Consider the following 24,071-nt stretch of genomic DNA (forward strand, 5'->3'; position numbering starts at 1 on the left):
TGCATGTAAACAAATAAGGATAGAATAATGCTTAGAAAGAACGCTGATAAATTCACCCTTATTACATCAAAACATCTACATCTGCTTCGTGGTCTTCCTCAGTCACTTTCAAGGACAGCACTTCTTCATTAAGGAATAGCCCACTGAGCCTCTCCTTCCGAGCCTGCCTCTGCTCTTTCAGCTGCCTCTTGCGTAAGGCCTTCTGCTGTAACTTCCGCTGCTTGGATCGCTTCTGTCAAAATAAAAATTTCTAAATCAGTGAGGTTCAGTTCTGGCCTATCTACCCCAGAGTATTTTATGGATCAAATTCTATATTTTCTGATTAGAGATGTTCAAATTCCTCTGCAGTACAATCCTGGTTCCGGTAAGTGAGCCATTAGCTTAGACATGAAAACGATTCTTCGAGATTCTATTTCAATGGTATCTGACCAGTGAATCTTCTTATAAGGAAGGGCTGAAACTTGATCATTTGACTAGTTATGGACAACCAATCATTTCTAAGACTTTTTTATATCAAATTAAGGCACACTGGTGTCAGTGCAGAGGAAACATGTAGTGAACAATACTGAATACAAATATAGAGAACATTGTCAAAATCTCTAATGCTTATGCTTTTAAGGTGCCTTTCATCCAAAAGCACTAGCAATTTTACAATGGCTGGGAAAGAACCATGTCTCTTTCATATTAAGCAAATACCATCTTAAAAGTCCATTAGAAACCCAGTGGGTACCCTATTCCTTGTCACTGGTAAACTGATGCCAAAAAGGAATGACCACATATCCAAAGGAAACACATGGCAACCAACAAAGCTGGCTATGTTTCTGCTACTTTGGTAAGAACCAGGGAAGAAATCACTGTGTATCCTTGTCACCACTGGGTTCCCAAAGAGTTATAGAGAAACCCTTATCATCCATAAGTTGGCTCCACAACTGTCGCCACTGCAAGGAACCGAACTCCCCTGCTAAGCATCACAGAACCATTCTATACATATTTAAACTTCTTATTTATGTGCCCAATAATATTATACAGAATTTTTTCAACTGTCAGAAGAGTAGACAGAAATTAGAGAAAGCATTATTACATTTTAAGAGCTAAGAAGAAACATTCAAGATTAAAACATTAAGAAAACATTTAACACACACAAAAAATACACAGAACATTTTTAGGAGCTAATAGACAGCAACATCAGCAACATAGTAAGATCCGCTTAGTAGTAAGCTGCAGTCAGTATTGCAATCTTGAGGCTCACTCATTATTTCCATCAATTTATCTTACTTAAAACAGACATAAAAATCAGATAAAATTGAAGGTAATATGGCTGTGGGTCAAAACAGCATTTCAAAGCACTCAGCCTAGAGGGCTTTGATCAATAGGAGAGAATCCTGCTTGTTCAATTAAAACCAAAACCCACAGGCATCTATACAGCAGGATAATTATAACTCTTCAAGAAATTTATATGAAGGAATACTAATGTTAATATTGAAAGGTAAAGTTTTGTATTGATTAGACATTTTACTTTTGAATCCCGAATCCGCTCTGCTGCACTTGCAGACAAGTTGCTGTCACTGTGTGCTCGACTCATGTTGGCACTGGAGTTTGAAGCAGAGTTTCCAACACTGGACCCACTGCTGCTTGCAGAACTGACCATGCTGGCACTGCTGCTGCTGGCACCGCTCACTCCACTGGTGCTTGCGCAACTAAAGTTGCTTCTCTTCCAGGCCTCTCTTGCAGGCCGTAGGCGAGGGCTATGCTCCTTGATATAGTTTCTGACCTTGGAACACACAGACAAAAATTGGTTACTGCTGTTCCTCGACATTCTGCCTTCAGAATAATGGAGAAAAGAAGAATATTGTACTGAAAATTGTCAAAAGTGCTACAGATGCACATAGGTAGAATATAAAGACAAAAGAAATCTCTAAATGTAGAAATAAGTACCAGAAAAATTGACAATGTTCAAAATTCTAGAATACATATTATGAAATTAGATTTTTAAAAGCATATAAAATATAATCAGTAAATGGAAGGCTACTAGCCTATAGAATTTAGGATTATAAGAAAATAACACTCAGAAATAGAAACTAACAATAAAATAAAATGCATAAGAGTAGGCATTTTTTAAAGGTTGCACCTTAAGATGATTTAAGTAAGCTGCTGATTATGTCTAAGATTAGAGTGTCTCCTAGATCTTAGCTAGGGGCCCACAGTACCTGTCTTCAAATGCAAGGCATCAATTTACCATACTAATGAAAAATGGGCTGGAATGTAGAAAATTATAGTATGTCTGTTGAGAGAAATACTGAGAGAAATTTTTCATAAATCATGACAAATGCAAAAAAATAAAAAGTAGAACATAAGTACTCATTCAGCTATGTATCAGAGAAAGAGAAGTAAAGCCTATATTTAGAAGATACCAGAAATGTGTACCTCAGAATAACAGAAGGAAAATTCATTGTTTTACCCTAGCCAGGCTCAATTACTGCATAAGACTATTCAAATACCACAGCTCAGATGTTCACTCAAGTACAGCTCTTAATAATCAATATTTTGATTCTGTCAATTGGTCTTCTGTAAACTGAGTTAGAATAAATCTATAATTTAGCATAACCACCCCTTAAATAGTGAAATTAGGTTTCAAAACCTGCATAACTAAAAAGCAGGTTCTAGATCCACATGGTCCCAGAAAGGTACAGCCAGGTAAGATGTACATAAAACCTCTTAAAACCACATGTTCTAATATTACATTTCACAGCAGTGATTTTGACCTTAATTATTTATGTATTTACATATGACTATTCAAGTATACATGTTATAAAACAATGGTATTTTCAATAGCTGTACAATCTGTATTTTCTTTACATACCTGCTTCAGTTTTTCATCTGTGAGACAGTTAAGTTCAATAATAAACTCACTGTCTGTAGGGGAGATTTGAGCAGAAGGATCAATTATTTTAATAATATCAAGTTGCTCCCGAAGACCCATCTCAGTACTGACTTTACGACTCAGATACTCAATATATTCCACCTATATGATGAAAAATTACAATAAACAAGATCAATGCCAAAACCTCTGATCTTTTAGTGTGTAATTTTTAATGTTTTAAATATCAGAAGCACTTAATATTATATTTGTTCCCTGCAAAACAATTAGTTACAGCTCAAATTCATATTTACTAAGCAATCCACATTTATCCAGTAGCTTTAAATAGGCAATAAATCAAGCTTCACATATATGTGTTTTTTTTGTTTGTTTGTTTTTGGCCATACCAGGCGGCATGTGGGATCTTAGCTCCCCGACCAGGGATCAAACCCGCATACCCTGCATTGGAAGCATGGAGTCTTAACCACTGGACCACCAGGGAAGTCCCCCACATATATGCTTTTAATTAAGAATGTTGAGATCGCTACCTGTTCATCATTTGTCATTGCACTCCAAGGAAGTTCATCTAAATTCAGGTGCTTGTTTTTCTTTTTAGGAAGCAGGCAAGGCGAACTTGGAATACTGGGTATGACATCAGAAAGTACATCACTCCCACTGGCAATGTCACTGCCTGGTAACTTTATAAAAAATAAGGAGAAGGGGGCAGGGAAAGAAAAATTAAAAAAAAATTTTAAATACCACATGTTTTGTATTGATTAAAAATGACTTTAATAAAAGACTAACGACAAATACAGAATTGGACGACATTAACTCTGATCCACTCCTATTTTAGACAAAGCAGCAACGTCAAAATACTCTTTGTATATACAGTCACTTATTCAATGAGAGATATTTTCCAAAAGCTTAAAGTCACAATCAAGGCTTGTTAAAATGCTAACTTGAGAGTCAATCATCATTAAGGTTTTAAATTCATAATGTGAATGTAGGCTAGGACCCACACAGCATAATGAATAAGGAGCAGTAGCCTCCATCTCAAGAGACCTGAGTGATCTGCCACCACCTGGCTCTTTGCCAGACACTGTGCTAGACATACTGCCAATATAAAGACAAATCATGGCCCTTGTCCTCATGTCTGTATTCATAACCTCGAGACAATTAAACTAATTTAAATTATGTTGTTAATATAAAGAAAAATACTTTAAAGACCAGAAGTATTATAAAAGAAAAATTGGAAAAAAATGGCAAGAGACAATGCGTAGACAAAGGAGAAAGCAAGCAAGCCTAACACACAGAAAATCAAATCAGCAAAAATATGTGCTATAATTTTATACTGCCTGTTAAAAATCAGTTAGAATGGATTTAATCTTTTAACAGCTTTGTTGAGCTATAACTGATATACAAAGAACTGTACATATTTCATATATACAATTTGATGACTTTGGACATATGCATACACCCATGAAAGCATCATCACAATCAAGGTAATAAACATATCCATCACCTCCAAAAGTCAGAATGGACTTAATTTTAAATAAATGTGTTTAAGCCATTTTTCAGAAAGATAAAATATTTTCCTCTACAATGAGTATATAACAATCTTCAAAAATAATGTTTTCGGGCTTCTCTCGTGGCGCAGTGGTTGAGAGTCCGCCTGCCGATGCAGGGGACACGGGTTCGTGCCCCGGTCCGGGAAGATCCCACATGCCACGGAGTGGCTAGGCCCGTGAGCCATGGCCGCTGAGCCTGCGCGTCCGGAGCCTGTGCTCCGCAATGGGAGAGGCCACAACAGTGAGAGGCCCGCGTACCGCAAAAAAAAAAATTAAAAAAAATAATGTTTTCATTTTTACAATGTACAAAACAGCACCTTTTTGTTGTTTTGGTTCTATAGACTTTGCAATTATATCTGAACTCTAGGTGATTACTAGGCTTTTGAAGTTACCAAAAAGAAAAGCCACTTTATCCATTCAGATTACTGCAATCACATGTGTCTGGCCTTCTATTGTACCCACAGCACTGTAATAGGTACAGGGAATCCAAAGGAGCCTAAGTCATGGTCCTTACACAAGAACTTTATATTCTAATTGGAAAGATAATACAATAGCACAAACATATAATTTTTGTGCTATAATATAAACATAGCAAATAACAAATGCATGTCTGAGATGACAAGTCATCAATGGAAATACCTAGCCTGAGTTGAAGCTACAATATTAAAGCTTAGAGAACTACAAGGGGGCAGGCACTGGGGAGTCAATTGCATAGAAGAGATGAGTGAAGTCACAAAAAGGGGGTTGATCACTACACAAGGTGACCATGATGTTTCGAATGAAGTTATCCAAGTTTGCTATTACTCTTAAAAACCACATTTTCACTTTGACTGTCACTGATGAATCTAAGCATATAAGTGACATCCAACAATATGTATGACTTCCTTTAAAATCTCATTAACTAACACTTCTTGTTCACCCTTAGCTCAAATGTTATCTAGTCAGTGTAATGAAAGAATGATTGCTGAATGCACACATGAAGGCCATCTCTTTTTCAGCCTTTAACGTCAGTAAAACGTTTTGCTATTTTCCCTTTGAAAAACTTCAAATCACAACATTACTATGTTAAAGATCTCCCTGGGGTTCCTAAAACAAAATGAGATGCTCCTTATCAGATGAAAGGCCTCCCCTACTTCAAGCTCCTTTGATAAATCAGGTAGAGAAAGGAACTCTCAAAGTATCTATACTCTCAAAACTTAAGAAAAGAATTCATCTGTAGCCTATATCTGCTAAGTGCCAGACTGTATGTTAAGCATTTTAATTTGTGCCTTTTTTTTTTTTTTTTTTTTTTTTTTGCGGTACACGGGCCTCTCACTGTTGCGGCCTCTCCCGTTGTGGAGCACAGGCTCCAGACGCGCAGGCTCAGCGGCCATGGCTCACGGGCCCAGCCACTCTGCGGCATGTGGGATCCTCCCGGACCGGGGCACGAACCCATGTCCCCTGCATCAGCAGGCGGACTCTCAACCACTGCGCCACCAGGGAAGCCCCCTAATTTGTGCCTTTAATTCTGTTTACATATTTGTTGGGGGGTGGGTGGAAAAAGATAGGCAATTAATGGTTCTTTAGCCATTTTTTTCTGGGGAGAGGTTAAAAGACCCCAAACAGAGTTCAAATCAAATCCCAGCCCCACTGCTCACTAGTCATGTGATCTTGTGTAGGTTAGTTCCCTTCTTTGAGCTTCAGAGTCTTCAGTAAGCTATGGTTACTGCCATCCATCTCAAAGGACTGTTGAGAGATTTACAAAAGGTAACATGTCTGGCACATGGGTGATACTCAATAAATCGCAGTATGTCCCTTTTTCTATACCTTGCCATGGTTTTAAACCTTTTTAAAAAAGGAGCATAAACCCTCAGAGAATACTTCATGTTGCTAAAGTGGCTGGGTTAAATTTCACAAGGTAGTCTCTTGGAATGACAGCATGGGGAAAAGGAAAAGGTATTCAGGTAAGGAGAATAAGTTAATAAAACCATAGGTGGAAGAAAAAAACACAGGATGAGGTTAAGGAGACCAATATAATTAAAACAGAAAATCAGTGCTAGGGATTTGAAAGTTTAACAAATGAACTAGAGCTGTTATATGATATGAAGAAGTAGACCAATAACATTTCTAAGTAGAAGTAGTAATGATGAAATTGGTCTTGAGGGAAGATGAGTTAAAAAGCAGTATGGGGACAAAATAGAGGAAAGACTGGAATTAGGAAGCTCTTTTCTTGTGATCTGGGCCTGGACTAAGATAAGCAAAAATGGAAAGAAAAATGGGAGCAGATAGGGTAATTTTCAAATGAAATACAATTTATAAGACTATTTGATAACTGAATGGATAAGGATAATAGTCAAATGGCCATATGTGAGACCAGAAGAAAACTGGCAACATTTCATGGTCATACAACCCACCCTGGTTAACATACAACCCTTAAAGACCTCATTTTTTATGGCAAGAGACCTGAAGTAATGTTATATAGATCTTCTAGTCCTACACCTCATTTTACAAATAAGGGAAAAATGATATCCAGGGAGGGTCATACGGTTAGTGGCACCATCCAAAGAAGGACACAAGTCCAGTGCTTTCGACTATGTCAGGCTGTCCTGCCCTGCAGGTAGTTTGGAATAAGAGAAGAATGCAATTTGGAATATGGAGAGTTTGCAGTGATAATGAGAAAAGCAAGTACAAGTGTCCTTTGAAATGACAATAATCATTTTACAATACACTGTAAGACATGTCACAAAGCAGAGTCTTTTTTTTCCCCCCATGGAAATACTGTAATTGGAAGTTGCATTACTGATCAAGGACTCAGCATCAGATAATGGGCTAGCATTAAATAATAAGGTCATTCAACTGGAAATGTCAAGTAGTCAATTGGAGATAGGGGATTAGAGCTGCAGATATACAGGAGAAATAACTGTATGTGCTCCTGTGTATTTATTAGACCAGCAATTTTTGATTTTATAACTGATAATATATTTCAGGATAAAAATGCTTAATAATTCTCATCTCGTATTTTTCATGGACAACAATATTTGGTATATCTATATTAGAATCAGTAATTGCGACAAGTAAGGATAATTAAATCAAACCTCTGCCATATTTTCTGCAGTATGCAGCAAAATTTTATGAGTAAGCTCATTTCTTTAACAGCTGATATGCAATTTCAAATTGTACCTCTAGGTTTCAAGCATGACAGCTGAATTACTCACTCTTTAAATTTTCTATGCTTTCCTGCTCGACAATAAAATAATTTCTCAAGTTTTAAGACTAGTCAAATATATCTTTGATAGTAAAAGGACGGCAAGCAAAGAAAACTATCAACAAGGCAAGATGTTTTCATGCTACTTCAAATGCTAAAATGCTACTTCATTCTAAGATTAAAATCCTGCCTTATCAAGCAGTTAGCATTTCTCTTCCCAGAGAATCTATGAATCATTTATATTTACTTTAGTAGTAACTGAAACATCTGTCTAAAAGAAAGATTTAAACAGATGCAGATTTTAATCACAAGAGAGGTAATACGAATTTTTAAACTACAGTCAACGATTTTCAGCCTACATTAATCCTAATACATAATTTGTAATTATCTTCTGGGGTAATTTACTGTTCATGATTATGAGATCCCACAAAGACAAGAGAGCATTTTAAACCTTTCAGCATATTTAAACGGCAAATATCCATGGTAACAGAGTACCTACACTCCAATTTCAGAAGTGGAAAACACAGTACTAAGGCAGGCCTTATTTTTGTTTCAGTGTTGTCAGTCATGTGCATTAACAGTGAGTGGTTGGGGATAGTTTTCCACTCTACTCATAAAATGAGTGAAGAAGTCAGCAATTAAAATTAAAAAGCGCCTGCCATTTTGCAACATTATGGATGATAACTCTAAATTAAGTCACATGAAATAGGCAGAAAAAATATTTATCAGAATTATCAGAACTCCATTTGCTTATACTGTGTTAAGAATCCTTGTGGTCTTATTTTCAATACAAAGTGTGCACTTTAAAAAAATGAGGCACTGGGAAGTAGGGAAGGGAAGGAATGGGAGCTTGGGATTAGCAGATGCAAACTATTATATATAGGATGGATAAACAACAAGGTCCTACTGTATAGCACAGGGAACTATATTCAATATCCTGTAACAAACCATAATGGAAAAGAATATGAAAAAGAATATATATATGTATATATATATATACATATATATATATATGTATGTATAACCAAATCACTTTGCTGTACATAAGACATTAATACAACATTGTAAATCAACTATACTTCAATAAATTTTTTAAAAATGAGGCACTGAAAAATAAAAAAGTACCCACACAAAGATGCTCACTGCTGTGTTATCTATAATAGAAAAAAAACTGAAACAGATGTAAATAGTGGAATGGTTTCATACGTTCTGGCATACTAGAGTGCCAGGACTATTATGTAGTCATTAAGTGAATAATTTGCAGATCATGAAGAAGTTTATATGTTAAATGAGAATTTTATTATAGTATCTTATCCAGAAGAAAAGGGAACACTGCCCAACTCATTCTATGAGGCCAAAGTGATACAAAGGCATCACAAGAAAGGAAAACTACAGACCAATAACCCTTATGAAAACCGAAGCAAAAGTCCTCAACAAAACACTAGCAAACCAAATTCAGCAGCAAATTAAAAGGATTATATACCATGACCAATAAGGATTAATTCTAGAATGCAAGGGTGAGTCATCATACAAAAATCAATGTAGGGGCTTCCCTGGTGGCGTAGTGGTTGAGAGTCCTCCTGCCAATGCAGGGGACATGGGTTTGTGCCCGTCTGGGAAGATCCCACATGCCGAGGAGCGGCTAGGCCCGTGAGCCACGGCCGCTGAGCCTGCGCGTCCGGAACCTGTGCTCCGCAATGGGAGAGGCCACAACAGTGAGAGGTCCGCGTACCGCAAAAAAAAAAAAGTAGTACATCAAACTAACAGAATGAAGAAACTGCATGATCATCTGAACAGATATAGAAAAAGTGTTTGACAAAATCTAACGCCCTTTCAGGGCTTCCCTGGTGGCGCAGTGGTTCAGTGGTTGAGAGTCCGCCTGCCAATGCAGGGGACGCAGGTTCGTGCCCCGGTCCGGGAGGATCCCACATGCCGCGGAGTGGCTGGGCCCGTGAGCCATGGCCGCTGAGCCTGCGCGTCCGGAGCCTGTGCTCCACAATGGGAGAGGCCACAGCAGTGAGAGGCCCACGTACAGCAAAACAAAAACAAAAAACAAAACAAAAAAACAAACAAAAATCTAACGCCCTTTCAGATAAAAACACTGAACAAACTAGGAATAAAAGGGAAATGCTTCAATATGGTAATAAAGGACATTTGTGAAAAACCTACAGCTAACATACTCAAAGGTGAAAGACTGAAAGCTTCTCCCCTAAGGTCAGGAAAAAAAACAAGGATACCTGCTTTTGCCACTTCTATTCAACACTGTACTGGAGATCTAGCCAGGGCAAGTAAGCAAGAAAAAAAAAAAACTATCCAGATTGGAAAGGAAGAAGGAAAACCATCTCTATTCACAGATGACATGATCTTAAATATAGAAAACCCTAGAGAATCCACACAGAAAAAGAGAACTATTAAAGCTAATACATAAGTACAGCAAAGCTGCAGGATAGAAAATCAATATACGAAACTCAACTGTATTCCTATACACTAGCAATGAATAATCCAAAAAATGAAATTAAGAAAACAATTTCATTTACAACTGTATCAAAAGAATAAAATGTTTAGGAATAAACTGAACCAAGGAACTATAAGACTTAAACACAGAAAACTATAAAACATCATTGAAAGAAATTAAAGAAGGCTTAAATACATTCCAGCCCATGTTCATGGATTGAAATATTTAATAATACTGTTAAGACAGTAACATTCCCCAAATTGATCTACAGATTCAATGAAATCCCTATCAAAATTCCAACTTCCCTTTTTGCAGAAATGGACAACCTGATCCTAAACATTGATAAAGAAGAACAAAGTGGGAGAACTCACACTTCTTGATTTCAAACCTTATTACAAAGCTAGAGTAATCAAAACATAAGGATAAAGATATCCTGGCATAAGGATAGATATATGTATCAATGGAATAGAATCGAGAGTCCAGAACTAAACCTATAAACATCTATGACCAATTCATTTCCACAAGGGTACCAAGACCATTGGATAAGGAAAAAATTAGTCTTTTCAACAAGTGGTGCTGGGACAACTGGATATCTACATGCAAAAGAATGAACTTGGAAGTCCTACCTTATGCCATATATACAAAGTAACTCAAAAGGATCAAAGATCTAAATGTAGGAACTAAAGCTCTAAAATTCTAAGAAGGAAAAAGATGAAAAATCTGCATGACCTTGGATTAAGCAATGGTTTTTAAAATATGACATCAGAAGCACAGAACTCTAAGAAAAAATAAATTAGACTTCTATAAAATTTAAACTTTTGTGTATTAAAGGACACTATATCAAATGAAAAGACAACCTACAGAATGGGAAATATTTTTGCAAATCATGTATATGATAAGAGCCTAGTAGCCATCGCATATAAAGTACTCTTACAATTCAACAATAAAAGACAATGCAATTTAAAAATGGGCAAAGGATCTGAATAGACATTTTCCCCAAAGAAGATATACAAATGGCCAATAAGACATGAAAAGATGCTCTTCATCATTAGCCATTAGGGAAATGCAAATCAAAACCACAATGAGATACCACTTTACACACAGTAGAATGGCTATAATAAAAAAGACAGACGATACCAAGTGTTAGAAAGGATGTGGAGAAACTGGAACTTTCATGTATTGCTAGTGAAAATGTAAAATGGTACAGCCACTTTGGAAAACATTTTGGCAGTTCCCCAAAAAGTTAAACATAAAGTTATCACATGACACAGCAACTTCCAGTGTATATCCAAGAGAATTAAAAAATATACATCCCTATAAAAACTTGTACCTGAATGATCACAGCAGTATTATTTATAATAGCCCCAAAGTGGAAACAATCCATCAGTTGATGAATGAATAAACAAAATGTTATGTATCCATAAAATGGAATATTCAGCCATAAAAAGGAACTGTTATGGACTAAATGTTTGTCACCCCCCAAATCCATATCTTGAAGTCCTAATCCCCAACATGATGATATTTGGAGCTGGGGCTTTGGGAGGTAATTAGGTTTATACGAGGTCATGAGTGTGGAGCCTGTGTGATGGGATTGGTGACCTTATAAGAGGACCAAGAGACCAGAGCTATCTCTCTCTCCCACCTCTATGTGAGGATACAGCAAAAGGCAATCATCTGCAAACCAGGAAGAGGGTGCTCACCAGAACCTGTCCATGATGGCATTCTGATCTTGGACTTTCAGGCTCCAGAACTGTGAGAAATAAGTGTTTGTTGTTTAAGCCACCCAGTCTATGGTATTTGTTATAGCAGCTCGAGCTGACTTAAGACAGGAATGAAATACTATATGCTATAACATGGATGAACCTTGAAAACGTTATGCTAAGTGAAAGACCCCAGACACAAAAGGCCACATATTATATGAGTACATTTATATTAAATATCCAGATAGGTAAATCCATAGAGAAAGTAGATTAGTGGTTGCCAGGTGATGGGGGCAGGGGGAAATTGGGACTATCTACTAACAGGCATTGGTTTCTTTTGGAGTGATAGAAATGTCCTGGAATTAGATAGTGGTGATGGCTGCACAACACTGTGAATATACTAAAAATCTCTGAATTATACATGTTAGAATTATTAAAATGGTGTATTTTATCTCAATTTTTAAAAATTTTTATCCAAATCATATTTACAACTGTATGTGAAATAGAAACATTTGAAATAAAATAAAATTTAAAAACAGAGGGGCTGTGGATTATATTTTTCTCTTTAAAAACCTCTTAATTTTCAGTATAGCATTGTTTATAACAAGAAAAAACTGAAACCAACCTAAACATTCATTATTAGCGAACTGTTTAAATTATGATGCAGTTATCAAAATGAATGAGCTATAGTACAAGTAGTTGAAAAAAGCAGAGGGCCAAACAGTGGCTGAAGTATGATCCCATTTTTGTGTCTTTTTTTTTTTTTGGTGGGGGGTGCCCTCACCGAGCAGTATGCGGGATCTTATTTCCCCGAACAGGGATCGAACCTGTGCCCCCTGCAGTGGAAGCACAGAGTCTTAACCTCTGGACCACCAGGGAAGTCCCTTTGTGTGTTTTTAACGCTGTGCCAAAAACACTTGTATCTGCACAAGCTCTTATCAGTGGTAACCACAGAAGAGTGGGACTTGGAGACTTATTTTTAATTTTATGCTATTTGGTATTATTTGATATTTTAATAAAAATTGTTTGAAATAAGGCTTCCCTGGTGGCGCAGTGGTTGAGAGTCCACCTGCCGATGCAGGGGACACGGGTTTGTGCCCTGGTCCGGGAAGATCCCACATGCCGAGGAGCGGCTAGGCCCGTGAGCCATGGCTGCTGAGCCTGCGTGTCCGGAGCCTGTGCTCCGCAACGGGAGAGGCCACAACAGTGAGAGGCCCGCGTACCACAAAAAAAAAAAAAATTTTTGAAATAAAATGTTTGATTCATCTTTTGGAAAACAACTTCAAGTATTTAGATGGCTTTCAAACATAGTAGATATTCAAGTATTTGTTGAATGTAACAGTTGCTGTATACACGGAAAGCTTCTTCAAACGTTATTGTGTTTTACAATCAGAAAATGGATGTTGCCATAACATGATCTACATTTTCTGAAAGACTGTTTGGAAATGCTGCCTTATGATGAGTGCAATTTGCCACAAAGCCATTTTATGTGGTATATATGCCACAGAAGAAAAACCATTGTTAGGTGAAAAACAACTCTACATATGAAGAGAATACAAAATGAGAAATTATATTCCTAATAACAATGAAAAATTATGCATTATGCAGTGGTTTGTGATCTTAGATATACAACGTGACCTTGATGTAAAGGCATTGTGCCTATAAGGACATGAAGGCCATTTATCAGTAAAGAGAAAATTTGCTTGGATTAACGCACAGAAAGGTACTAATGATATATAATAATAGGAACATTATACAAGTATTAAATTACATGAAAATGTACAAAAGGTATCTGTAGCGTGAGACGCCTAAAAGGTACGTTAGCAAAAATAAACGATACATATTTCTTCTAATTCTTAATGTTGTCAGAGAATCTCCAGGACTGAATAAACATTGGAGAAATTTGCTTTGAGGTAGACATGAAAATACCAAAACAGAAATTCATACTTCTACTTATGGAGTAATGATGGCAATATAAGGAAAAAAATCCTACCTGCCATTCAAATTCGCTATCTGACCAATCCCAGTATGTGCTAATAGAAGAAGAGACATCACTGCAGACACTCCCCTCAGGGAATAAATCAAAAGACGTGAAGTCCTGATCATCTAATAGGGAATAGCAATCATCTTGATCTCCAACAGAAACTGATGAAAACAGCTCCTCACTGCATTCTGAGCTGGCCACACTTGTTCCACAGGAAGTTAAGTTCCACCTTAAAAACAACACAAAAGAAATCACAACAGAAACTACAGAATCCACACAATTTTAAGATACAAATAGGATACGATTATTACATTTATGAGGAATATGAGCATATTTTTAGATACGATAATGATATTGTGATTATTTTCAAAAGAGCTCTTATCTTTTAAAGATACATACTAAAATATTTATGAATGAATATGTCTGGTATTTGTCTCAAAATTATAAGGAAGGGGTTGAGGAATGAGTAGGGGTATAGATAAAGCACACTGCCACATGTAATTGTTGAAGCTGCACGATGGGTATATGGGGTTCATTACACTATTCTCTACTTTCCTATCTGTCTGACTGGAGCCGGACTGAGTTCAAATTCTTGCTCTGTCACTTGCCTGCTGTTTGATCTGAAGCGAAACAAATCCTCCCCAAGCCTGGGTCATCATCTTTAAAATGCGGTTACTATTTACATTATATGAGAATGCATACAGAGCACTTAGCAGACATAAAATGCGCTCAATACATGGTAGCTATTATTATTAAAGCAAGAGAGTAGCCAGTGCAGGGCAGAGAAAAGCACCAACAAAGTACACAGGTAGAAGCTCAAAGTGTTTCTTATATTTAAATAACTTTTACATATCAGTGATATACAGGATCATTGCAAAGATGCTGGAACAAGAAAGGAGTGATGAATAAGATTAAAATGACCAATAATTCCACTAACTAACAATAAATGATCCATAATGTTTTGGCACTTTTTTCTACATGAATATGTATATTTTTACAGAATCAGCATTGTGTGTGTGTGTATGTAGATAGATATCAGTATCCTACTTTTATTCACTTAACATTATATACTGAACATTTACCCAACTATATTACTTGAAAACATTTTAATGCCTATATAATATTCCACTGATTCAATGTATCATAATTTGTTTAACATTACTCCTTCAATAATAGGTACTTAGGCTGTTTCCAATTCTTTTTTTGGTATTACAAATAATACTGAGATGAAACCGTTTTGTTTATAATTATTTATATAAATATATATAATCTCTCAACACAGATTATTTGAAAGGAAATTACTGAGTCAAAGAATATGAACACTTCTAAGGGTGACAGTATACTTAGCCAAGTGCCATTTCCGAAAAGGCTGCACTAATTTGCCCTCCCCAAAGCAGTTCATAAAAGTGTTCATTTCACCACAACCTTAACAGCACCGAAATTTTCATTTTTAAAAATTTTACCTAGCTGTTAGGAGAAAAACATTTTTCTATCAATTTTTATTTCTTTGATTACTGGCAAGAGCAAAATTAAAAATAATTATTAGCTATTTTGCTACAGCATTTTACTAGGTGTTAATATTTTCCTTGTTGATTTTGTTAGAGTTCTTTATATGTTAAGGATATTAACATTTTGTATTATTTGTTGCAGGGTTATATATTTTTAAAATTTTTTTATCTTGAAATCTACAAATCTGTTTTCTTTTATAAATTTCCACTAGCTTTATATTATTAATGAGATAATCTTCATTGCTTTGGCAGTAGCCTAGGGAAATTAACCCTTAAGACATGATTTAGTATATCTGATACTAATAAGGTACTAAAATAATGACTTCCTGAATAAAATCTTGTTATTACCTATCATTAGGTTGTTTCTCACCTTTCATTAAATCCAGTTTTTTCCTGAACTGTGTATTCATTTTTTAAAGTTCCCCTCTTATTTTATATAGCTAATCTTAATTCCAAAGTTCTTGATTTACAAAATTTGGGCATCCTGACAATTTTATGGCACCTTTTCCTTTGTACTAAAGGTAAAGTATTTTATGGGCTTCCCTGGTGGCGCAGTGCTTGAGAGTCCGCCTGCCGATGCAGGAGACGCGGGGGTATTACAAATAATACTGAGATGAAACCGTTTTGTTTATAATTATTTATATAAATATATATAATCTCTCAACACAGATTATTTGAAAGGAAATTACTGAGTCAAAGAATATGAACACTTCTAAGGGTGACAGTATACTTAGCCAAGTGCCATTTCCGAAAAGGCTGCACTAATTTGCCCTCCCCAAAGCAGTTCATAAAAGTGTTCATTTCACCACAACCTTAACAGCACCGAAATTTTCATTTTTAAAAATTTTACCTAGCTGTTAGGAGAAAAACATTTTTCTATCAATTTTTATTTCTTTGATTACTGGCAAGAGCAAAATTAAAAATAATTATTAGCTATTTTGCTACAGCATTTTACTAGGTGTTAATATTTTCCTTGTTGATTTTGTTAGAGTTCTTTATATGTTAAGGATATTAACATTTTGTATTATTTGTTGCAGGGTTATATATTTTTAAAATTTTTTTATCTTGAAATCTACAAATCTGTTTTCTTTTATAAATTTCCACTAGCTTTATATTATTAATGAGATAATCTTCATTGCTTTGGCAGTAGCCTAGGGAAATTAACCCTTAAGACATGATTTAGTATATCTGATACTAATAAGGTACTAAAATAATGACTTCCTGAATAAAATCTTGTTATTACCTATCATTAGGTTGTTTCTCACCTTTCATTAAATCCAGTTTTTTCCTGAACTGTGTATTCATTTTTTAAAGTTCCCCTCTTATTTTATATAGCTAATCTTAATTCCAAAGTTCTTGATTTACAAAATTTGGGCATCCTGACAATTTTATGGCACCTTTTCCTTTGTACTAAAGGTAAAGTATTTTATGGGCTTCCCTGGTGGCGCAGTGCTTGAGAGTCCGCCTGCCGATGCAGGAGACGCGGGTTCGTGCCCCGTTTCGGGAAGATCCCACATGCCGCGGAGCAGCTGGGCCCGTGAGCCATGGCCACTGAGCCTGCGCGTCCGGAGCCTGTGCTCCGCAAATGGGAGAGGCCACAACAGTGAGAGGCCCGCATAACGCAAGGAAAAAAAAAAAATAAATAAAGGTAAAGTATTTTAAAGCACTGAAACACACACACCCTCTAAACTATTATAGTTCAGTAATATAAAAGCAGAAGTCAACAAACTTTTATAAATAGGCAAAAACCTAAAACTCACCTAAGAATCCTAGAATACCTTGTAACATTACCTAGTTTCATCACATGCTTGCTAAGTAAGCAGCATCATCATTTTTTAAAAATCAACAAACCTGGCAGAATTAACCAAATTTCCTCAGTCATGCAATAAGGCAATAGAAAGCTGTGAATGACAATTACAGTGAAAGTTCTGTCCTTTCACACACTCAACAAACATGTAGTCAGCATCTTCAATGTGCCAAAGCACTGTGTCATGTACTAGGAAAAACTGTTAGATAATTGTTTTTAATGAGAATTTCTTTTTAGCTTCGAAAACTTAGTAGAAATGTGTTTCCCTTCATGAGTAATAATGACTCTTTTAAAAAAAACTAAGCCATATTTAATAACCTAATCATTAGATCACTGACAAGGGAGTCAGGAATTTGCTTGGTTTTGTGCTCTTACCTTAGGGCAAAATCAGGATGTTCCTCAGTTTTCCAGATCTATAACTTTATAACAGATATTGCAAGGTTCTGGGTATTCTTAGAAGCCTTAGCTCCTTGTTCTTTTCTTTTCTTTTTTAATTAACAGTGGCAAGGAAATTGGTCTCATACTTGAAACAATCATTTACAAAATAGAAAAATAGTACTTTGAGTTTTTAAAAAATTCTATTATCTTCTAATATGCAAATATTCTTATTCTTATTATTTTAAGACAAGGTAGATAAAAACCAAGTAGGAAGTACTTTCATCCACTGCTGGTGGGAATGTTAAATTGGCACTGGCATAATCTTTCTGAAAAGCAATTTGGTAGTGTATATATAAAGAGCTTTAAAAAGGTTCATTCCTTTGGACTCAGTAATTGCCTTGCTAAGAATCTATCCCTTTCCCCAGATAGAATTTTGGAAAAAAGATGTATATACAAACATGTCCAAACAATATTATAATAGCAAAAAAAGGAAAAACAAATGCCCCCAAAACACTGGGAATAATTAAATGATATATCTATGTCTGAATAATGGTGTTTTAAAAATCATTAAAAATCATATTTCCAGGCTATTTATTGAAAAAGAAAATAAAATGTAACTGCAAATAACCTAGTCACAAATTATATATATAGACGGATCCTGATTTTTAAAATTATGTATGTACAAAGAAATAACATTAAAAGTAACAACAGGGAATTCCCTGGCAGTCCTGTGGTTAGGACTCGGTGCTTCCACTCCGGGGGTGGGGGTTTAATCCCTGGTCAGGGAACTAAGATCCTGCTAGCGATGTGGCACAGCCAAAAAACAAAAACAAAAACGGTAACATCAAAATGTTGACAGCTGTTATCTTTAGTGAAAAGGATGTGATCTTTATAGTTTCGTATATGCCCACAATTTTCTATAATGAACTTTTATAATAGAAATTTAAGAGATGCTTTTAGACTGTTCTGTTGGTTTCAAATGTGTAATGGAAGAGCACTGTGTACGTGTGCTCAGCACTGAACTTTTCAAATTTACAAAGCCCTTACATCTTATTCCACTAAGAGAAAACTACCTAACACTAAGATCCTAGCTATAACCATGCAATTATTCACAAAGGAGACTTTCTCCATATTTTAAAAGAAATGTTGAAAAGAATCCATGAAATGGAGTTTAACTCAATAACTAGGCTTGCTGCCCAAATTTTAATTAAAAATAAAAGCCAAGAACATTTATCTGCAAGGCTTTTCAGCAAGAATACACAGATGAAGGGCTTTCAGTGGTATTTTTCTAAAATTAAGAAAAGCATGTGCACCACATACATTCTTCTGCAGCCCTTTCTCTCTCAGGTAGACCTATTACCTCTCAGGATAAGAATCCAGGCAATGAGCACTGTGGAATACAGTCCTACTGTCAAGTTGATGAAAGCCATTCCAAATCCATGCCATTTATTCTCAGTTAACAGTCCTCTTTGTATTCATCACTTACTCCCTGCCAGAATCCCCATACAGCCACCCTGAGTTCTGCTACTCCTCTGGAGCCCAACAGGCCATCAAGGTCCCAAGTTAGAGCAGATGACACAACCCCCCTACTTTACTCATTCAAATTTCCAACTCTCCTCCCAGCGACCTCCATTGTCTTGGGATCCTTACCCATCCCTCCTACCCCCTCTACAGTCTGGGAAGTAAACAACATTCTATGTCATTTCTAAGGCTAATTCTTCCATTTGGCCTTCTGAGTTAATCCCATCCATCTCCTGTCATCCCACCTGCTCTTGTATTTTCAATTTCTCTCTTTCCTGTGGGCTGCTTCTAAGGAGCTAAAATACCTGTTCTTGGAAAATAAATAAATAAACAAGGCAAAAAACAAATGAAGAAACCTTCACTTTTTTTTTTTTCAAATTACCACATCTCTCCTTTCTTTCCCTGCTAAATTTATTGAAAAGTGTCTTCTATTCTCTCAGCCTCTGTAACCCCACAGTTCCACTCCTATCACACTACTGGAATCTCTGTTCTAGAAATCTACATTTCTAGCCTAAATAGTTCTCCAAAGCCTGATCCCCATTCTCAATTTGTCACAACAAGCCCCCAAACCAAATTCCTCCTGCCTTTGTAATATATCTCACTTCATGAAACGTGGTTCTCCCACCTGTAACTCACAACTCTTCAGCACCTCTAATTCTCTAACAAGACAGGAAAACTGTGGGTAGAACAAAAGGCACACGGTAGTCTTGGGCTTTTTCTAGTTAATGGTGATTGAAAATGGGGCTCTGAAATCACAGAACTGAGTAACTGCTTTATACAATACGTAGTTCATTTTGTATCCTGCCAATAGGGTATACAAAAGTGAGGCACTGTCCTCCCACATGCTTTTCACAATTGTTCAATGTCAAAGTACTGATGCACTCCTGAAAGAGGAAGAGAATAACACACTGATTAGTTCATATTAACCTCCTTCATCTCGCAACTTAATTATAGGACCTACCAATATCATTATATTTTTTTCAATTTGCTAAACGATATCCTTTTTCGATGACAGTGGAAGTTACCGTGGACAAATGCTAAGAGAAAACCCACAATTACACCAGAAAAATCCTGTCCCCCAAACTAAAAAAAAAAAAAGCCTGAAAACTATATATATATTCCATATTGATATTTCAATTAAAAATGAAATAAGTTTTAAGTTTTTTTGGCTTACTGACGTTTATTTTATTTTCCCCAAATTCTAGACAAACCCAACTTGGTCATAAAATCCTAAAAGATACTCCTAGAAAAGTGAATTCTCAGGAAGCTGGCTACGTTCGTATAATTTATTTTCCACTGAACCTAGACAAGTGACACACCAATCTAAGTCACAGGTGACTCTAAACACAACAAACATTCAAACTTAGGAATCATAAGTAATAGTGCCTTGACTCTCTTGATTAATGAAGACTGCATAGATACCCCCGAGTCCAGTAAACGAACAGACACAAAATCATCATCATCATAAGACCCTTATCAACAGCATTATTTAAACAATCTCCATAGTTTTGTTATCAGGTAACAAGGAAGAAGCAAAATAAAGGTAAATCAAGTACCTACCGACTGACAAGCTTTCTATTTTCAATGAAACTTGTTTTATAATGATTAAACCCAAGGCACGATATCAGAACTCAACTATTCAGATATGATTTCTCTTTTGGATTGTTGCTTGAATTGGTGAATGTACTGTGACCCATACAACTCCAAAATAAAAGAACTCCCTAAACTAAACTTTGCCCACATACATGATTTAGCTGTTTTCTTCTCCCTGAAAAGAAATGACTGGAAGCATATGGTCCTCTCAAACGCCATCCTGAGGAGCGGGTAAGAAGGCAGAACGTTCCAGAAGGAGAAAAGATTTAAAAAGCAAGGTAGCCTAGGGCAGAAACATCACCTGCTGTAAGAATTGCTAATTCTGCTTCCCCTTATCTCCGCTGAGGAGGGTACAGAGCAAGATACACTAGACCTGCTACCATTCCAAGCCTTGTGAAAAGTAGGGTAGGAGAGGGGGGGTTTAAAAAAGCAGGCAGTAACTAGAAAAAATGCTTGACTTGGGAAAACTGGAGCCGAACAAGAACCTCCCCCTCTATCTTCACCACCTCATGCTGGAAAACAACCTTGACCCTACCAAGGTCTGTAAGACAAGGGGTAGAAAAACACAAGGATAAAATGGGGAGGAGGAGAAAGAACAGAACAAGCTGTAAGAAATGTATTATTCACCATGCTTCACTCCCCATCACCCCCACACATTCTGGCAGCACTTACCCTCAGCCTCTGTCCCCACTCCCTTGCCCTCATCATCAGAGCAGGCTAATTCTGAGATCATTTAACTTTCCTGTGTATATGATTTATTCTAGTGCTGCAAAACTTAAAATATCAAATATGGGCACAAGTATTCTTTTACCTTATTTTCCAATGCAAACAATTCTAAGCACACTTGATTTCATAAATATGTTACATTCATGCTATAGTCACATGATGGGTTTCTGTGAGTTAGTCTAAGAAACCATAACAACCATTTATAACACTGGAGCCATTAGTTCTGTTCCAAGTTTCATCACTGGCTCCGAAGGAGTAATCCTGGCTTTGCCTGACTCGGTTTTATTAACTTGGGCCCAGTCTTTTCTCTCTGGGCCTCAGTTTCCTCATTTTTGCAATGAGGATTTGGAACAGCTGTAACAAGTTTACTACCGTTTTCTTTTCACATGTGTCATAGCGATGTTCTGTATGATCATTTAATCGTAACACCTTGTTTCCAGACTATAACTTTCTTTTAGGTAAGAATTATATTTTATATATTCCTTGTACTTGGTAGAAGGTTAGTAACTCTGTAGATTGATTTAAAGGGTTGCGGGGGGGAGCATGCAAAAGGCATTAAAATGTGGAAGGATTTGTTCGTGTTCATATTGTAAAGTGGACCAGAAATCAGAACTAGACTCCTTAATTCAACTCCAGTATTTTCCATAGCTGAAACCCTCTTTCTCTCCCTCCTTCCTTGTTCTCCACCCCTGCCAGGCCTCTGTGTGTGTGTGTGTGTATACACACATATACATATAATATGCACCTATGCTATAGGTTGGGGTATGTGTAAAACATCTTCAATTCCCCCACATTTGATATAACACAAATGCCTGCATGAAAGAATTCTCCAGAACACTCTACCTTCCAATAAATCCAGTTAGGGGATGCACCCTCTGAATAAATTTGTATAAGCAAGCCCATCCTAAGCTTCACTGCATCCTTCCACTGGGGGAGCAAACCAAAGGATGTGCTTCAGGAAGGAATCTTCCAGATATAAGCTTATACATTTTGGCAGGGCCTAAAGCGCTAGGGCAAAGAGTTCATAGGGCAAAGAAAAAAAAAAGAATCGCCTGGCTTCCTAGAGCTTCACTAAAAAAATGGGGGGGTTGGGGGGTGAAAATAGGGCTATGAGACAGGTTAAAAATTGGGAAAAGGAAGATTCTACCTTTTAAAGTTCCACCTTTCAAAAAGATCGACTTTTGATTTTGAGCCATCCGAAATCCTCTCTATGGAGGATTGGATTGTACCGGAAATGGAAGGGGTTAAACTTTTGAGGGTGAATGAAAACAGGGAAGCATCTAAGAATCAAGGGTTGGGGTTTGGGATTCGCAGGGTACAGATGGGGCGGGAGGGGGAAGGGAGGAGTCGCTGGGTCAGAAGATGAATGGGGGAAAAGAGAGAGAGTAAAATGCCGGCCAAAAGGAAAATCGGAGGACAGGGGTGAAATAGGGAGGGGAAGAGGGAAGGAGCCCGGGAATGAGCGCTGGGCGGAGGAAGGTGGGGGAGGGGGCGACTGGAAACGCAGACCCGAGGCGGAGGGCCAGAATGGGGGGAACCCGGCGTTCTCCGGCTGGAAGCAGGGGTGTGGGCAGTCTGCCCCTGCCCTCAGCGGAGGTTTGTACCTGTTGGTGTGGAAACGGTGGAGCGGATCCGTGCGATGGCAAGACGAGAGCTGGCAGCCGAAGTCGCTGATGTCCAGGCAGCCCGGCTCCTCGCTCGGGCAGGTGCCCACCCCGCGAGGGGGTCCCAGAAGCGGGAAGGGCTCCTCAGGGGTTAGAAACTTCTCGTACGAAGTGGTGGCTGACGCTTCGTCGGACATGGTTGGAGATGGCCTGGCTCGGGCTCCCTCTCCGGCCCCCAGCTGCTCCCGCGACCGTCCCTGCCCCCACTCTAACCTGTCCGCTGTCGCCGCCGCCGGGGTGTGCCCGCCGCAGCTCCCTGGCAGGCTGCGCACCGCGGCCCACCGCTGCCCGGGGACTGCCGGGCGGCACGAAGGGGCTGCTCGAGGCTACAGGCGCCTGCCGGCCACTCAGTCAGCGCCTCAGTGGCCTCTGCAACCACCTCAGCCGTCGCTGCCACTGCCGCTGCCGCCGCCGCTGCCGCCCGGCCCAACCCAGTCAGTGCAGCGCCACCGCCGCCAACCGGCCCGCCCACTGCGCTCGCCGCTCGCAACTGCAGCAGTCGGCCAGACACCCGCAGGGAGGGGAAAGGCGGCGGGAAGCCGCTCCCTTTGCCCCCTGCTGGCGCGGAGGAGGAACTGAATCTCCGCCCGCCGCAGCCCGCGCCTCCGGCTCCGCCCCGCCACGCCCTGCCCTTCACGCGTCGAATCAGGGATTCCAGACGCTGGAAAGGCCAGGCGCTTCAGGCCAACCTCCTCCTACGCTTTCTCACCCTTGGCTGATTGCTAAGCAGCAAGCCGCAGTCCTGAGAAAAGGGACTTGGCCAAGGTCACACTGCGGTGCGTGAGAAAGAATCTGGAGGCTCTGGTTCCCAGCACACTCGATCACCCTGTCCCAATTCAACAAGTAATTATTGAGCTCCTAAAGTGTGTGTGCCCAGCACTGTGCAATGACCTGCAGGGGAAGTGGGCCAAGTAGGAAGAAATAGTCCCTGCTTCACCCTTGATCACCTAACCCCAGAACTGCGCAACAGCCACCAGGCTACTTAGAGCTGCTGGACACGTAGTGTTCTTTTGTGCTCTGTGCTCTTGCACGCATTATGCATTCTGCTTGGAATGCCCTGCCGTTTCTCCACTGCTAATCCTTAAAGCCCAGCTCAAACGTTACCTCCTCTGTGAAGCCTTCCCTG

General features: G+C 38.3%; 1 protein-coding gene across 1 annotated transcript; it reads right to left on the reverse strand.

The window, feature by feature from the left end:
- On the reverse strand, positions 1-23,321 carry FAM199X (family with sequence similarity 199, X-linked). Its single transcript, XM_007467812.1, has 6 exons — positions 22,886-23,321; positions 13,758-13,977; positions 3,406-3,555; positions 2,861-3,022; positions 1,517-1,771; positions 1-232 (listed from the first exon to the last, which is right to left on the reverse strand). Exons 1-6 carry the CDS (start codon positions 23,080-23,082, stop codon positions 62-64), a joined length of 1,155 nt encoding a protein of 384 aa, XP_007467874.1. The 5' UTR covers positions 23,083-23,321; the 3' UTR covers positions 1-61.
- Between the last annotated feature and the right edge of the window lie 750 nt (positions 23,322-24,071).

The sequence above is a fragment of the Lipotes vexillifer genome, unplaced genomic scaffold (genome assembly GCF_000442215.2).
Source record: "Lipotes vexillifer unplaced genomic scaffold, Lipotes_vexillifer_v1.1 scaffold669, whole genome shotgun sequence".
Classification (NCBI taxonomy): domain Eukaryota; kingdom Metazoa; phylum Chordata; class Mammalia; order Artiodactyla; family Lipotidae; genus Lipotes; species Lipotes vexillifer.